Source organism: Mastigoproctus giganteus, chromosome 13 (assembly GCF_048544385.1).
Source record: "Mastigoproctus giganteus isolate SK-2022 chromosome 13, ASM4854438v1, whole genome shotgun sequence".
Taxonomy (NCBI): domain Eukaryota; kingdom Metazoa; phylum Arthropoda; class Arachnida; order Uropygi; family Thelyphonidae; genus Mastigoproctus; species Mastigoproctus giganteus.
Window position 1 is genome coordinate 161,523,253 of NC_143587.1, and position 18,024 is coordinate 161,541,276.

The following is an 18,024-nucleotide window of genomic DNA, read 5'->3' on the forward strand; positions in this document are numbered from 1 at the left end:
TATTATATTTAAGCATTCAACTGTAGTTTTTCTTCTTATAAATTTCCAATGCCTTTATATACTCAGGGCATCCCTTATTCACAGGAACATGGGCAGCCTCTTTATCTCCAGCTAAAAATGATAGTCCAGTTACACAAACTGGACTATCATTTCTAGCTTTACAATTCCTAAAAGAATGCCCCACCTTAGAACAGTGACCACAAATGACAACCCTCGTACAATATTTTGTGATGTGGCCAAAACTGAAACATTTGTAACAGTGTAACCATAAAGATTTCCTTATATTTACAAGCTGTCCAGTTAATACAGTCTTGTAAATTGTTTCATAACCTGCCACAAAGGAGGCTTTGTTTGCAGTATCCAATTATTCATATCAATATTTTTAGATTTCCTTACAGATAACACCTCAGTATTGTCCTGAAAACTTTGTCAGAAAATCTACAATCTTTAAAGTTCTTAGTACACAGCTGTTTCACAGAGTCTTTTCTGCATCATACCACACTGTTTTAGGAAAAATAGATTTGGTGACCATATACTTCAAGCCCAATTTCTAGATCTTAGAACAACTCCCGATCTTGGCAGTGTTGTCATCACCCTCTGCCGCCACAAAACTTGTCTGTCTTTAATAGGTCTAACATTTCTCACTCTCACAGAAGAAAGGAAAGAACAGGATGAATCTCTTTTAGAATCTGTCTTTCTTGTTCACTAGTTTGGAACTTATCACTAGCTGCTTGGATTATTGAGACTTTAGATGGTTTCTTATCAGCATCAACCATCTTTTGAGCAACAGATGCATGTTTTGAGTAACAGATGCATATTTACAGCTTTCTCTTTGCTTTTTAATGTATTCTTTAAAACTACTTTCTCAGTGTAAACGTATATTGTCTTGGTTTCACTTAAGGACAAAATCTAAAATAGTCCTCATAGCAGCAGTAGGAACCTTGTTATGCACATCAAAGAAGTAGTTCTCCAGTTGATTCCTAATTTATTTTTTAACATAATCAAATCCTTCATATTTGGATTTCCCTATAACACTATCACTTTTCTCTTTCTTTTTTTATCTCTGGTTTTCTTCATGCTTGGATTTTTAGGTAAGATGTATATCTGTATTAAGGTGCCCTGACTTCTAATCTCTTTCTTGGCACAAGCACATCAAAAATATTGCTACTTCTGCATCAAAACCGTTATTTTTCTTCTAAACAGCTATTCAGTTGTTTAGAAGAAATCTATACAAATCTCAAATCCAGCCTACCAGGGAATACTGTTCCCACCATCTGAGGTGGTGTCCCCAAAACTTCTCTCAAGCTTTTTGACTCCATTCAAAAGAGGTCAGCCAAGTTAATCAGTGACCCATCTCTTACAGTCTCTGTCCACTCATAGATGCCCAGTTTCTGTTGCATGGCTTTTCTACACAGGTACTTCCATTTGCTCTGTTCTTCTGAATTAGCATCTGTAATTGTCTTACTCTCTCAAATAAGTCTAAGAGTGTGCTGAAATCACTCAGCATCAACTCAGCCTACTAAAAACTCAACTACCTTTCCTCTTTCTCATTTTATATCTTCTGCTTCTGTTTTCTGGAGCCTTCCTTCACACGTACTCCCAAAAAATACAATCTAAAGAAATTCAAGTATCATCTGTCTTCTCATCCTGCATACTACTAAATACTATAGGTTCTAATACTTTTTTTATATTTGGGATTTTTAATGAAAATAAAAAAGTAATACATAAATAATCAAGAGGATATTGCTGCATCAAAAAAGTAATGACAGGTTTTATTTACATTTTTTTCTAATTTTTGTATTAGATGGAACCTGTAGTTCCATCCTCTGTATCTGTTTTTTTTTTTTTTTTTTTTTTAATTCTGATTTGATTTTTTATGATAATTTTACTGGAGTGTTGGAAAAGAAAGTCAAAAAAAACATATTAATATTTTAAATCATTTGTGTACAAAGTTTTTTAATTTTTATAAAATTTCAAAATTCCATGAAAAAATTCATTCATTCCATGCAAAAATTTGCTGAAAATGAATTACCCACATTCAGAAAAATTAGATATAATACAGAAATTAACTGAGATTTTTTCCTAGTAGATTAAGGTTTCTTTCATCATTGTGAAAGTTCTTTTTTCTCTTCTTTAAGGGTACCAATATTGCATCAGGCAAAGCAAGGGGTATTGTAATTGGAACTGGTCTGGAAACTGCCATTGGTAAATATGTTATTTTAACCCATAATTTCTATGATTCGTTGTCATTTTAGGATAGTCTAGGCTAATTGGCATTTTTAACTGAGCCAACCCTTTAAATTTAATATCCAGAAGGGTATAAGTATTGGTTGTAAGTCTGGGTTAGTTGGAAACTAATTATATGTCTTTGTTTTTTATTTATTGGTATTGAAAAGAAAAGATAAACCTTGCACCCTGTCATTTATTATGCTTATTTCTGCTATATTTTATTTCACTTAACATTTTCTGTAAAATAATATCTGATTCCCAAAGTATATATTATCAGAAATAATGTTTTGAGGGAAAAACGTTATGTGGTTGTCCATAATGAGTTAATGTGAAATATGAATAACACTAATTAATGACGTGAATTGTTGTTATCAAGTAAGTTTTATTGTTTATGAAGTGTTAGAAGAAACACAATAGAACTACATAATAATTGACAATGTTTCTGGATTCCATGTTGAATTCTATACCAGGCCTAAGAATTGAGATACAATTGAACTTGCTCATAACAAGCATCAAGGGACTGACAAAATTTTCTCATAATAACCATTACTCACTATATATTTAATAAAATCCTTTCAAACTCTTGATTACTCCTGTGTCCATTGGTTGTAAAATTGATGTTGCATTGGGAGGCAGAAACACTAGCTTAATGTTGACAAATTTTGAATCTGGGGATTGCAGGACAGTTATCAACTAACAATAAAATATTTTTCTTCTTTTTGAATAGCTCCTTATTCCAATCATTTACGTATTGCCGAAAAATGTCCAAAATCATCCAAGCTTTCTTGTTTGCAGTGTAATCCACAGGAAGTTTGCTTATGTTTTTGAAACACTTGAGGTTTTTAAAGGTTTTTAAACGTTGAATACCATCACATGTTATTATAAGAGATGTTAGTAACTAAGAGACTTCCCTAATGAGGAAAACGTTTTTTAAGAGACTATTTAGAAGAGAAAAAGACATGTGCATGCATGCTTGAATGTAATGAATGATGCCTGGTCTGCATCCAAAAGGTTAAGAGCTATTATGATCAGAACTAAATTGAGAATCAATTGATTTATTAATAAAATAAAGTAAAATACCTTTAGAAAGTACATGGAGAAAAAAATAAAATAAATCCATAAGATGAAATTAAATTCATTCAAGATAAAATAAATAAGTATTATTAGATCACAGCACTTAATAACTAATGTCACAAAATAGATTTTGTATTTTAGCTTATGATTATAATGAAAAATAAAGGCCAAATATTTTAAAATTACGTGATCTGTTGGTTGGAGTTACTAGAATATTATCAGAATTTTCTGCATAAGGTTTTTTTTTGTGATATTGTAGGCTGAGAATTCCTCTCAATCTGGCAGAAAACCTTCCATAAAAGATGCTAAAATTATCCTAACACCCTTGCAATCTATGAATTCGCATTTGGCCTTTATCTTCCATTAGAATCATAAACTAAAATGCAAAATCTGTTGTGAAGACTGCTCAATAAAATTTTTAGAAAGAATGCTAAGAAATTCTCTCTCTCTGTGTGATACCAGCTGATGGCCTCATTTAGAGAGAGAGAGAGTGAGTAAGAGTAGAGTTTCATCATGAGTTATTCTGGGTTTTTCAGCTTTCAGTTCAGCCCATGAACATACACAAAAACACACATATAATATGGCCTAAGGTTGCTGATGCATCTAAAATTGGCGCCTCCGTAGCCAGGTGGGAAGGAGCAGCAGTGCGCAGCACACGCTTCTTGATTAGACCGGGGTTCGAGCCCGTCACCACCAAATAGGGGGGGATGCGGGAAGGTCAGGGAATGACCACCGCATATCCCGGAGCAATATGGCCTTAGTTGCTAATGCTCCTAAAATCCAAATAACAACATAACAACAACATAACAGCATCTAAAATCCAACTTCAGTAGCATATGAGAATCATACAGAATGAACATAACACCAGATTTACAGTTTGGCCAAAGTAATAGGTCTGACCTAGCCTTTCATTCTCTATAGTATAGTATGGATTTGGACTTCAGCCACATACTATATAAGAGAAGAACGGTCAAAGAAACCTATTATATAGTATTAGTAATGGCCGCATGGTGCAAGAAAGCCTATGGCTTATGCTGCACCAGCAAAAAACCGAATAAAACAATGATAAAAAAATAATAATAAAAATAAATAATAATTCCCTGACCCGAAGGTACTATCCAGATGACCTTTAAATTTCCCCAAACTGTCACCCATGTAGGCAACTTATTCCAGTAATTTATAACTCAGGTGCCTCTGTAGCCAGGTGGGCAGGAGCAGCAGTGCGTAGCACACACTTCTTGATTAGACCAGGGTTTGAGCCCGTGACCACCAAATATGGAGGATGCGGAAAGGTCAGGGAATGACCACCGCATATCCCCGGAGCAATATGGCCTTAGTTGCTAATGCTCCTAAAAAAAAAAAAAAAAAAATTTATAACTCGCTGGCTAAAATAAAACTTCTTGCAGTCCAATCTAAACATTTCCCCCCTGTAACTTGAATTTATGTCCCCTAGTTCTAGCATCATTTATAACCTTGAAAATTTCATCCTCATTCATTTTACTGATGCTTCTCAAGAGTCTTAAATACCTCAATCAAATCTCCTCTAAGGTGTCTAGTTTCCAAATTCTGCAACCCACATATTTGAAGTCTCTCTTCATAAGGACGCCCTTTTGCCGATCTCACCAGGCAAGTTGCTCATCTTTGCACCCTTTCAAGAATATATGATTACATAAAAAGACACATTCAGCAGGAAAGAAGAGCCTCATTTCATAGAACATTTAAAGATAAAATTCTGCCAAAATTTTCCAGGGAAGTGCCCATAGATAGTAACAATAGCACAGAACTCCTAAACTACACCCCCTCGAGGGGGAAAGAGAGAGAGAGAGAGAGAGAGAGAGAGAGAGAGAGAGAGAGAGAGAGAGAGAGAGAGAGAGAGAGAGAGAGAGAGATTTCACAATATTTCAAGATTCAGGATCACAAGATTTCACATTTTACAATAATAGATGTTATAATAAGAGTTAAGAAATCCTCACAAGGGTGCTAGAACAAAGTCTTAGCTATTTCCTCAGAATTATGTATATTAGTTCAGGTATCCAATGCCAACCAGCCCGACGTACATGAAGGGACCAGTTTTTAAGAAGTTAAACAAGTTTTATAAAAAACTTGTATTAATATTGATAATGAAGTTTAATTTTGTATTAGTGGGGTTTCACACTTTCCTTCCCCACCTTGCCTCCCAGTAGTTGATGATATATATTTAGGAACTTTAGCAACAGTCAGGATAGTTTCTTCCAGGTTTAATTTAACTTTTTTATGATTATAGTCTTAGATTCTTATATATTCCAGTATTTTGTTTTATTATTTTTTGGCTTTTTTTGTTTCATATTTTTGTTTTTTCCATTTTAACTTCTTTCTTTCTTTCCTCCCACCAGCCCTGTGTAAATTTTCTCTTTCATTTTTCTCCTCCAGTCTTTATATTTTTGTATATTAGTTCAGAATTCACTTCTTTTTCCAGACTTTTTCTTTCCTCTTCTTTTATAATTTGAATATTTGTCCCATTCTTAGTGGATTTTAACTCCTTTTCATTGCCAAAGTTTGATCGGTTGATGCATTTCTGGAGTTCATTCCATCCTCCATACCCTTTCTTTCAATCTTTCAGTTTTATTGGTAACTCAAATAATTCTACTCTTGACCCATTCCTTGCCTCCATTCTCCTTCAGTCACTCAGTACCAGGTATGCAAGCTATATTTCAACCCATTCTAGTCCTTCTCAGTTGGTAAGTCCCTAATACTATCCATAGTTCAGAACATTGTTTTTATACCAGTTTTAAGTGTTCTTAAACTTTTGTAACTAGTTTGATGTTTTATATTATTAAAGTTTCATGTGTTGTTTTTTGTGTAAAGTTTCATAGCTATTATAAACATCTTAGTTATTAGCATTTAATCAGATTTGAAAATTTCATTATTCTTTCTTTTCAGTTGTATTGAAGGATTTTGCCTAGATTAAAATAATTAGTTAAGCATAATTTACATGGCTCAGTGTGTTTATTTACCATATTGAGAACTTAATTTTATCTTGTACACCTTTCATGCATAATATAAAATATAAATTCTGAAATTTATCATTTGTGAAAAGGCACAAAAACTGACATCACAACCTAGAGAAATTATTGCCCAACATAAAGATTATTCATTTGTCAGTAAATTTTATATTTATAGCATCCCTAGTATATTGGAAAAGGATGTAAGTTTTGCAATTTTAGTTCTACGTATAGATTTAATTCACCCATTAAATTATCTGAAAGTGAGTAGATAATGTTTAGTCTTACTAGTAACTAACTGAATACCAGTTACTTTGCTGAATTGTATTTTGCCTCTCTGATTGATTGCTTCTGGTACCATTATTAATTGAATTGCTCACCACGAATATGTTTTACATATATAAAATAATTTTTAAATATATAAACCATCCAGACAGCACTGTTTCAAAGCTATTTGGCTTGGAAGCCAAATAGTTTTATAACCATGCTGCCTGAGTGGTGTGCTCAACTGAAGTAACAGTAATCTTCTCTAATGGAGAAGCATTACTTATTTAAAGTATAAGGAAGGAAACTCATTGTGAAGGATTTCACAATACAAGATGTTACAATAATGATGCCACTGTACAAACTTGATTCATATTAAATATTAATATTATTATTCCTCTCTTTAATGCAAAAGTTATTTCATAAGAATACTAGAATGTGAATGTGTATATATATTATATTCGCATTCTAGTATTCTTATGAAATAACTTCACATTTCAAACTTTTCAAAGAAAACAACCAGTAAAGTAATCACACTTAAATATTATCATGAAAATTGATAATTTTATTTTATTTTTTAACATAAATTCTTGAATTATTATTACTGAATGAACAACATTGTGAGGTTTTAGCCCATAAAGAGTATAATCTAGGCCTCTGTCTATTTCCAAGATGTATTTTTATGAATTTCTTCATTGCAAGTTTTTTAATTATTACTCCTTACATACTAAAAAAGGAAAAAATACTTTTAATAGGTAAAATCCGTACAGAAATGTGTGAGACTGAAGAAGTTAGAACTCCTCTTCAACAGAAGCTTGATGAATTTGGTGAACAGCTGTCCAAAGTTATTTCAATTATTTGTGTTGCTGTGTGGGCAATCAATATAGGCCATTTTAATGATCCTGCTCATGGTGGTTCTTGGATTAAGGTACATGTTTATTTTTAATTTTTTTATGTATTAACAAATAGAATTTAACTATAAATAGTAAAACAATTTTCAAAGTAATGTAAGAAAATTTGTTTTTTGTAAAGAGTAATCAGTCACAGGAGTCAACTTCTGCCTAATCTTGGGAAGCAGAAAAACTACTTTGCCAAGACATATTAAAAGGCATGCAAATATTTTATCACATATTTCTACACATTTAAATTGTCTAGTTTGAATGTTTTGCAAATTTAAACTACTTTTATCAGGAGTTAATAAATTCCTTTATTAACAAAGATTTTTTTTTTTTTTTTTTTGGTAGTTGTTGGCGCATAGACTTCTGTGGCCATAATGCACCTCCCAAGGTTTTTGCAGTACTTTGATCCAAGCCCGAGGCGGGAATCGAACCCGCGACCTTTGGGTTGCCAGGCAACAAAGATTACAATGGCTCCAACCCAAATAGAACTTTTAATGGGGTTTATAAATTAAAAAAAAATAATTTCTTGTAGAAGCCGTTTAAGATATATAAATTTAGCTTTATTTATTGTAGTGTATAGCTGCCTGTGATCTTTTCCTTTTAATCAGCATACATGCTTAAACTGTTATTTATGTGCACATTAAATGAAAAACACAGTGGGCACATTCTATCCTTTTTTCACTCTTACCTGTTCTATTATAACATGAAACTGATTACTGATTCACACATGGGCTTTATGACCACTTATGTAGCATAATGGGCAAGAGCAGTTCATACTAAGTTATAAAGATTGCTGAATAAGCTTTAGTACTTAAAAAAGAGATATATCATATTTTTAAGATTATAAATATTAAACAGCAAATAATATTCCACACATTCGGGTCGCGGAAGAGAACAGTCGGTGGATTTTTGGCTGCTGTAAAGGGATAAGTATTTTTAAATTTTTACCGTATTCATCATTAATTAACATAGTACATTGTGTTTTACAGAGATATTAAATAAGTTTAGTAGCATTCGTTAGCTTCTTATTTTGAATTTAACCAGCAATTTTTGGAAGTTACGACTCCTGGTGTTGGCGCCAATATTGTTGAACTAGCTGCCATGTTTTCGATAAGAAATAGCTTAACATATATATATCTCGAACTGATAGCGTAAGGTATAAAGTAAAACTAGATAGCGTAATACAAAGCACTGTATTAGGAATCTGTTAGCTTATTATAGTATTATCAGTTAATCGAAAATAATATTAATCTTATTAAAATTCATTGTTAATTAAATTGTATTTAAATGGAAATCATGACCCAGACTAGAGATGCGAAGCAAAGATCACAGACTAGCCAGAGTGCTGTGACTTGGGGGAGAAACGAAGGGGTGATTCTCCGATGCATCACAGTCTCAAAAAATGTGTGAAATGTTTGCCTACTTTTCTAAAACAGGACATGATCTATCCAAGGAGGATGCCTTTGTGTGTGTGCTAGGTATCTAGAGTGTCAAGAAATTAGGTGCCAATTCAGCATTCTGATGGGCGTCTACAAGAGCTTGAGGTGTAGGGTAAATGCCTTCGACGAAATTAATATAAGGGGCCCATCACACTCTCAGCTGCCCAGCTCAACAACCAAACTCACTCCTGTGCATCAGGCAAAATAGAGGCAATCTCCAAGGCAGAATATACTTGTCCCAAAGGAACTAGTTATTGTTGGTGACTCTATTGTCCGGGATGCGGGGAAAATACTATGGTCGAACAGGACCAGGGTATGTCTGCCAGGGGCAAAAGTTGATGACATTGTAGAGCAGATATCATCTTTTAAGGGCGCAAAAGGTAATGTTATTGTACACTTTGGAACTAATGACATAAAGAGTAAGGGATCTGCAGATTTACTTAACAACTACAGGTTAATGTTGAAAAAAAAGTCATGAGTTAGGGTTGAATGTGAAAGTGTCTGCAATTCTGTCCAGACACTATAGGAGGGAGTATATGATGAGAGCCTTGTCGATCAATTCGGCCCTGGAGAGATTGTGCAAGGCTCAAGGGGTAGAATTTTTTTCAGCCTGGTCTGTGCTTGTTGACAGGAGAGACTGTTTCTACAGGGATGGGGTACACTTTAATAGAATGTATGCAAGAATATTTGCTGATACTATTGAGGGGCAGTGTTAGTTGGGTTGGAAAACTGCCAGCTTAGGGGGATACACAGATTAAAAGGTTAACAGTGGCCGCAGGCAGAGCCAAAAGTGATTCTTGCACACTGCTTCTATTAGAATGAGCAGCAGCCTGGAAAGCAGGTTAATGGCGATTTCCAGGACTGCTGGGAATCATAGTGGACCATTGGAGAAGAGACAGTCACCAAGTTGTGATCTAAGGTGCCTAAAGGACCACTCACTTCGACCGTTTACTTAGAAGGGTTGTTTGTGAGAAAACGACCAAGCGTGTTGGATGTATGGTTAGGATTGTCCGGTGTTCTTGTAGGTAAATGAACAACCTGTGCACGGTCATTAGTAATTGCAAAAGCCTCAGCATCTCGACCAGCTGGGTCGGTGTGACTAGAAAATGGAAGCCAGCTGGAGTTGTGAACATTAAAATCACCAAGGAAAATTACCTCACTGTTAGGAAAGTTGGACTGGAGAAAGTCAAGTTGCAAGAGAGGAAGTCAAAGAGCTCCAAGTGATTAGTGGAGTTGGGAGAACGGTAGAGACAACAGATGAATTTGACATAATGTGGTAGAGAGATTTTAAGCCAGAGAAGATCAAAGAGAGGTGATTCCAAATTGCCAAGTCTCTGACAGGGAATATCAGAACGGACATATGCACAAGTACCACCTTTCAGGCGAAAGGAATCATACAGCGAATAATTTTGGCATCTGAGATGAGCAGTAGTTGAATCAACTGATTTAACAGATTCTGCCAGGAAAAGTACATGGGGTTTGGCAGACTGCAAGTGGAAAATGTACATCGTTGAGATTAGAATTGAGACCACATATATTTGTGAAATGAATTAGGAAGTGTTTGGGTGGTTTAGATCTTTTCACAGATAAGCTTGCTCTATAGTTTGACAATTCATGGTGTATTCAATAGTAAGAAAAAGTGGGTGGGACATGTATGAAGTAATGAAATTTTTGGATATGGCGTACACGTGGTAAGAATATACCCAGATCTTTTACATAATGTGGCCTCGACAATGCTCCCCGCATACACACTACTCAGACCCCCTCCAGTCACTATCTGGCAGAGTAGAGGTAGCAAGATTATACACTAGCTGATCCGGAAGCCTCCTAGAGAGCTGCCAATAGTCGGTCCGGTGTACTAACTAGTGGCCAGTCTGTGAACACCGTTTTACAGCTGTACCCTCGAAATGTAAGGAATATTGGATCTCCATGATGTTCATCATAACCTCAAAAGTCATCAATCATACTGCATGATGGAAGGATAGGGAAGGGTTGACCGGAACTTAGCTCTAGAGACTAAACATGGGTTCCACCACCTCAAGCCTCCAATAAGTAAAGTGGTGGTATTGCACCGGTTGATGAGAGTCATCTACCTAGTACTGCCTGGTAACATAGAGGGGCGGCATTCCTCCGTGTGGTGTGGGTGCTACACCTTGACCCCTGCTTATGTTGGTTCACACCTGGGTGGTCAGCCACCATGTACTTGTGCATGGAGGTTATATCCAGGATTACTAACAGTCCCACCATCGTGAAGGTGCAAGCAGAGGATTTGGCACAGACCATCCAGGCTTTGCCGAAATTGGGTTCACTTGACTTGAGTGTCACCCAAATATCAGTTCCAACAGCGTTTTAAACTCCCAGGTAGCAAGTACAGCTTGTCTGTCATATCTGAGGGAATGTCTGTGACAACCTCAAGGACCCTACTCGAGGACCTTACTCTCTTCTTAGGCGCCTCCGTAGCCAGGTGGGAGGCCGCCTGCGTAGCCAGGTGGGAAGGAGCAGCAGTGTGTAGCACACGCTTCTTGATTAGACCGGGGTTCGAGCCCGTCACCACCAAATACAGAGGATGCGGAAAGGTCAGGAAATGACCACCGCATATCCCGGAGCAATATGGCCTTAGTTGCTAATGCTCCTAAAAACCAAATAACAAACAAACATAACAACAGCCAGGTGGGAAGGAGCAGCAGTGCATAGCACATGCTTCTTGATTAGACCGGGGTTCAAGCCCATCACCATCAAATACGGATGATGCGGAAAGGTCAGGGAATGACCACCGCATATCCCGGAGCAATATGGCCCTAGTTGCTAATGCTCCTAAAAATCAAATAACAAAAGAAAAACAACAAAACTCTCTTCTTACATTAATCAGGTAATTGGCATCTCCATTCACAATAACAGTAAGCAATTTTACACTTCTTCCATCTCTACTAAGGAGATTTTATGACAGAAACCCTTACACCAGGAAAGGGACTCCGACACACCATAATCCCATGAGACCGAACTTTCCGATGTGAAGTGGCTCCTCCATCAAGACAATGCCAGGCTCCATACAGCTAATATTGTCCACTTTCATTCTCCAGGGTTCTGCCACATCTAATCACCAGACTAGCCTTGTGTGATTTCTTCCTGTTTCCGTGTCTGAAGAAAACTCTGCAAGGCAAGTGTTTCACATCCAACACAGTGATGCTCACTGAATCACATTGGAAGCACTTCACAGTCTTTCAAAAAATGACTTGCAAGAAGCATTTAATGCATGGGTACAACGGGAAAAGTGTGTAAAGCTCGTGGGAGTTTTTCGAGAAGGAGAAATTTACAGAAGATTCAGATGATGACAACTAAGATAAGATATTGCACCAGTCCACAAATTAAATGATTACCCCCCCCCTCGTATATTTTGCATGGATTATTACATATAACTCAAATCTCTGTGATCCTGATGAAGTGGCCAGGGATGTTTCTTTCCTTAATGTATATAATGAGCAACATGCTTGTTAAAATAAGTTAAATTAAATTAAATCATGTATCATTTGATATTTTGAAATGAATAATTATAGAGAATTTAATTTTTTAGGGTGCTGTTTATTACTTTAAAATTGCTGTAGCTTTGGCTGTAGCTGCCATTCCTGAAGGCCTACCTGCTGTTATCACTACGTGCTTGGCTCTGGGTATGTGTAAAATATTTTTTATAACCTCTTTCATATATTTTGTCCTCCAGTAAATCTAGTTTCCACTCTAGAAAAAAACAGTACAATCATCGTAGGTAGAAATAATCAGAGTTTGTTTAAAATTTAAACAAGAACCACTCACTTTGTTTCATTCATGTTATGTAGCAAAGATCTATAAACATAAGCTATTCAGAAATAATTCTAATTTTAATAATAAAGTTATGTAGTATCTTATTTTCAGAGCACTAGATCATTTTAGAGAAAATTAATATGCCTGAGTTATTGTTGCATGTTTCTGAATAAAATAAGGTGTTATTTGCATTTCTTATAACACCATCATTTGCATGGCGGTGTTATTTGCATTTCTTATCCATGTATGCACATGACCCAAATTAATCTTGGTCTATTCTGGTACAAGTGGAGATAGTTACATGCTGGGAATTTGATTTGGACACATCAAATCACATCATTTGTAGATCATGCAGAAGTGATTCCAAAATAAAATAAAACACACACGTGTGTACATGCGTACGTGCATGCTCGCATGTAAATCTTAGAAATTTTTACTGATTTGCACTGGTAAAGGCTCAAAATTTGATCTTTTACCAAAGCATTATTTTAAACCCTAGTATTTACTAGTTTATATTGTTAAAAATCTGAAATATCGATTTATTTTCCACTCAGATATGGTAAATCCTTACAATTTCAAGTTCGTTTTGGCAAAAGGATAATGAAGGTGATTAGTAAAAACTAACAATTCAAAATAAGTAAAGTTATTTATTTTTTAGGGAAATTTTTTCATAGTTTTTAATCATAAAAATATAATCTGATTGATTGAATATCTTATTCACTTTATTCAGAATATAGTGACTATGTTTCCCAAGCAACTTTGCAGGATAGCAGATATATCCCCTACCATGCCCTTGTATAAAAATCAGAAAATTGAATGAAGCAGAAAGTTATCATTGCTTCATTTTTCACACTGTCTGATCATTTGTACTGAGTTTTGAACTCATAGGATGCATATAAATTATCAGGCGACACAGAAGCCTATGGCAGATATCAGCTAGTCTGTAATCAAATCACAAAGGAGGTTAGGCAAGCGAAGGCTAATTACGAGAAATCCTTGGCAAAGGATGCAAAGACTTCTTTACTTATATAAATTCTAGAACAGGGGTGGGCAACAGCCGGCCTGCGACGATGTTGAATCCGGCCCCCTCGGTAAATGCATAAATATAGAAAATCCATACCTGACTACACTCGCCGTAAACGTTTGGCTAAATTCGGTTCAATTGGGAATCATGGCCAGTACAACAGTAACCAAGTGATTCTACGCAACGTCAAAGAGTTATTTTCTAATTATTATCGTAGCATCGATCGAACGAAGTTCCTTTGGGTTTGACTTCTTATTGAAAAAAATAATATTGGTGCGAGATATTTTATGTTTTATGCCTTTTCTAGTTATTACAATTTTTAATTTAATATAATTTATAGCCCATAAAACGAGCCAATTAAAAAAAAAAGAAAAATTGATGCCGAATGCCGCATTTTCAATGATAATTGGACATTCAGATATTTTTTTTAAAAATACATTAATAATTTGGTAATTCAAGTAATATAACATTTTTTAGGTTCTGATTTTTTTTATTAAATCGTTCAATCTATTCCGGCCCGCATCATGATGCGAAAATTTCATTCGGCCCACATCATGATACGAAAATTTCATTCGGCCCACTGACGAAAAAGGTTGCCCACCCCTGCTCTAGAAGGAAGGGGATGAATCAGATTGGTGGTCCACTTGATATTGATGGTTCGAGTGTTGATGATCCTGCTCAGATAGGTGACAAACTGAATAAGTATTTTTCATCTATATTTACACATGACGAATTCTGTTAGGAGAGGACAGAAGTTTATTAAACTCTAACAGGGAGCTAAATGATTTTGTAATAACAGAGAGCAAAGTGGAGAAGAAATTATTGAAGTTAAACATAAAAAAGGCACCTGGGGTGAATAGAATCTATCCAGTTATATTGAAGGAGGCAGTGAGGGAAGTAAGCAAATCCTTAGCCATAATTATGAGAGCATCTTTAGATTTCCAGGAGAGGTCCCCATGGACTGGTCTTCTGTTCTGGGGAAAATAATTGAGTCACTGATTAAAGAAGCATTGCAGATTATCTAGACAAGACTGCATTAATAGTTCAGACACAGCATGGGTTTGTTAAGGGGAGGTCTTGTCTGACCAATTTGATTGGATACTATGATGTGGTCACAAAGGAACTGAATGCAAAAAATAATTTTGATATTATATACTTGGATTTCAAGAAAGCTTTTGATACCTTTGCACATGGAAGACTGCTGTACAAATTAGAGCAGTGTGGTGTTGTGGGTAAGTTGCTGCAATGGATAAGGGAATGGTTGAGTGTCCATTTATTACCACTCTCTGTCGTAATAAATTATTACGACAGAGAGTGGTAATTTGCTGTTTGTGGACTAATGTTATTAGTGGAGTCCCTCAGTGTTCGCTGCTGGGTCCATTGTTGTTTTGTGTATTTATCAGTGATATTGATGAAGGTATATTAGGCTTAATGTCCAAGTTTGCAGATGATACAAAGGTTGGCAGGGTTGTTAATGACAGTATGCTACTGCAACAGGATCTAGAAAAGTTATGCATATTGGCTGAGAAGTCACAACTGAAGTTTCATTGAGAAATGCAAAGTAATGCATATGGGTAGAAGTAACCGAAGAGAAATGTACCAACTGTGTGGTACTATACACAGGAAAGTGGAGAATGAAACAGATCTGGGGGTAATTGTGCAGTCAGATATGAAGTTCTCTGAGCAGTGGAGATGTGCTGCCAGAGCAGGTCATGTAGTCTTGTCAATGGTATTTAGGAATTTTGCTATCAGAGACAAGGAGGTGATTATCCCCTTGTATAAGGTGTTGGTCAGGCCACACCTTAAGTACTGCGTACAGCGCTGGAGGCTTCATTTTAGGAAGGATGTAGAGTTGCTAGAATTAGTACAAAGAAGGGCAATAAGATTGGTGAGAGGGAAAAAGGGTGCTAATACCAAGAAAGGCTTAAGTTGTACAAGTTGCAGCATCTGGAGACTTGATACTTGTGAAGTGATCTGATTGAGGTGTATAAGGCCTTGAATGGTTTGAGCAGGCTCAATACAGATGGGATTCTTCTACGAACTTGAGGGAGCATAGATTCAAATTGAGGAAAGACAGTTCCAGAATATATGTGCAGAATTTGCCTTTAGCCAGTGGGTAGTTGATTGCTGGAACAGACTTCCATCTGTTGTTGTGGAAGTTGATAGCTTAAATAAATTTAAGGCTGAACTAGACAAACATTTGGAATGACTGGATGAATGAAATGGGTAGGGTTTTTTTTTTTTTTTTTTTTGTGTGGCTGATGCTGTATATGCTTGCTTTCTTACATCATATGCCTCAACTAATGCTAACCTCTTTTCCAATTTTTAAACAAGAGCATAGGGGAATATACCTCCTATCCCTGCAAGGTTGTCTAGGTAACGTATTCACTATATGTTATTCCAGTTATATGATTATACGTTATTTTAATTAAATGTTATGTTATATGTTAATCACTACATTATTCCAATGTAGCGAATTTCTCCTCGTGCTCTTGTTTAAAAATTGATGATCAGACAATCAAAGGGAATCAATGATAATTTACTGCTTCATTCAATTTTTTGATTTCTAAACAAGGCTTATAATTTTAAATACGCATTGGAGAATATATGAACTCTCCACACAAGGTGCTGTTTGGTTAACATATTCACTATATTCCAAATGTGGGTAGCAGTAACCCCAGAGAAATGTGCCAGCTGTGGGGTACTACACTCAGGGTAGCCGAGATTGAAAAAGACTTGGTGATAATTGTGCCGTCAGATATGTAGTTTTCTGATTAGTGCCAACAGACTACCAGAGCAGCTCATCAGGTCTTGTCAGTGCTGTATCCTGGAATTTTGCTAGCAGGGATAAAGAGGTGATTATCCCTTTGTTTAAGGCCAGGAGGCCTCATTTTAGGAAGGATATAGAGCTGCTGGAATGAGTAAAGAGAAGGGCAACAAGATTGGTGAGAGAACAAAGAGGTGCTCTTAAGTTCTGCATATTGCAGTGTCTCGAGATTAGGCACCTGTGAGATAATCTGATTAAGGTATATAAGGCTTTGAATGGTTTGAGCATATTTGATCATAGAGGAAGAATCCCACCAGCTCAGTGCTGATGGGATTCTTCCTCTTGCTCAGATTACACACTTCAGGGTGCATAAATTCAAACTGAGGAAAGACGGTTGCAGAATAGATGTGTGGAAATTTGCCTTTAGCCAGTGGGTGGTTGATTGCTGGAACAAACTACCATCTGTCATTGTGGAAGTTGATAGCTTAAATAAATTCAACGAAGAACTGAACAAATTTTTGAAATGAAATTTTTTGAAATGGAAAAAAAAAAATGGATAGGTGAAATGAGAAGTTTTTTTTTTTTTTTTTTTTTTGTGGCTGATGCTGTATATTCTTACTATCTTTCGTCATATGTCTCTTCTAATGCTATAATAAATATCCCTTCCTCCCTATGTCTTTGTTTGAAAATTAGCAAAGAGACAATCAAACAGCATACAAGGTACACAGATTTTTTTTTTTTGTTGTTTTATTGTGGTTTTTTAATGCAGTTCAATGAAATTCAAACAAATGGCGTTTGAATTTTTTAAATCGGTTCACTAGAACTTAAGATATCGTACTGGTCATGAAAAATGCGTCACATGCTCTAATCACATTACTAGTGAGTGCTCGGCACAGGTGGGAGCATGGGAAGCACCTCTGGTGGAAGCTGCAGATGATATCACTTCTGTTATGCATTTTTTGTGACTGATCAGATTTTTCTCAGTTGTAGGTGCTCCCGAGGATGTTTTAGATCAAAAAGCAGAAACTGAATAAGTACTTAGTACTGGCAGAGGTCTCCGTAGCCGAGTGGTCAGGAGCGGGAGTGCAGTAGCACACGCTCTTTGAGTAGACCGGGGTTCAAGCCCTTGACTGCTGAATATGGTCGATCTGCCAACTCGCACTGGACCAGCGTGGCGGATTATGGTCCATTTCCCTCAGCATGAATTGTTGAGGAGTCTTCCATCCTGCAGTGGGTTGATAATGGCTGCACTTTACTTTACTTTACTTTTTTACTGGCAACATCAGGCGAGGGAAGGAAGATGGAATGGAAAACAGACCGTAAGGAAATGTAAAAATCAGTGCCTAATAAAACTAATTTTTGTGTGGCAATAGGGAATTATATGCATTGTTGCTCCTACCAGTGATAATTCTTATCACTGGTAGGAGCAAAAAATAGTTCAATATCCATTTAAAATACATCTAGTAGTTTCAAAAACAGCAGATGTTTAGTGTTTTCTTATTGGCAATAATGGAAACATTGTGCACTTATTCATTTTTAGTTATTAACTTTA

The 18,024-nt window shown here is 36.0% G+C and overlaps 1 protein-coding gene across 2 annotated transcripts in view; it reads left to right on the plus strand.

Moving 5' to 3' along the window:
* LOC150076557 (calcium-transporting ATPase sarcoplasmic/endoplasmic reticulum type-like) overlaps positions 1 to 18,024 on the plus strand; it is a 346,227-nt gene that overhangs the window by 138,653 nt on the left and 189,550 nt on the right. For both annotated transcript variants that reach the window (XM_090387973.1, XM_090387974.1), the window contains exons 9-11: positions 2,139 to 2,205; positions 7,304 to 7,476; positions 12,458 to 12,551. In XM_090387973.1, coding sequence (XP_090244099.1) covers positions 2,139 to 2,205; positions 7,304 to 7,476; positions 12,458 to 12,551 — 334 coding nt within the window. The remainder of the gene's footprint in view (positions 1 to 2,138; positions 2,206 to 7,303; positions 7,477 to 12,457; positions 12,552 to 18,024) is intronic.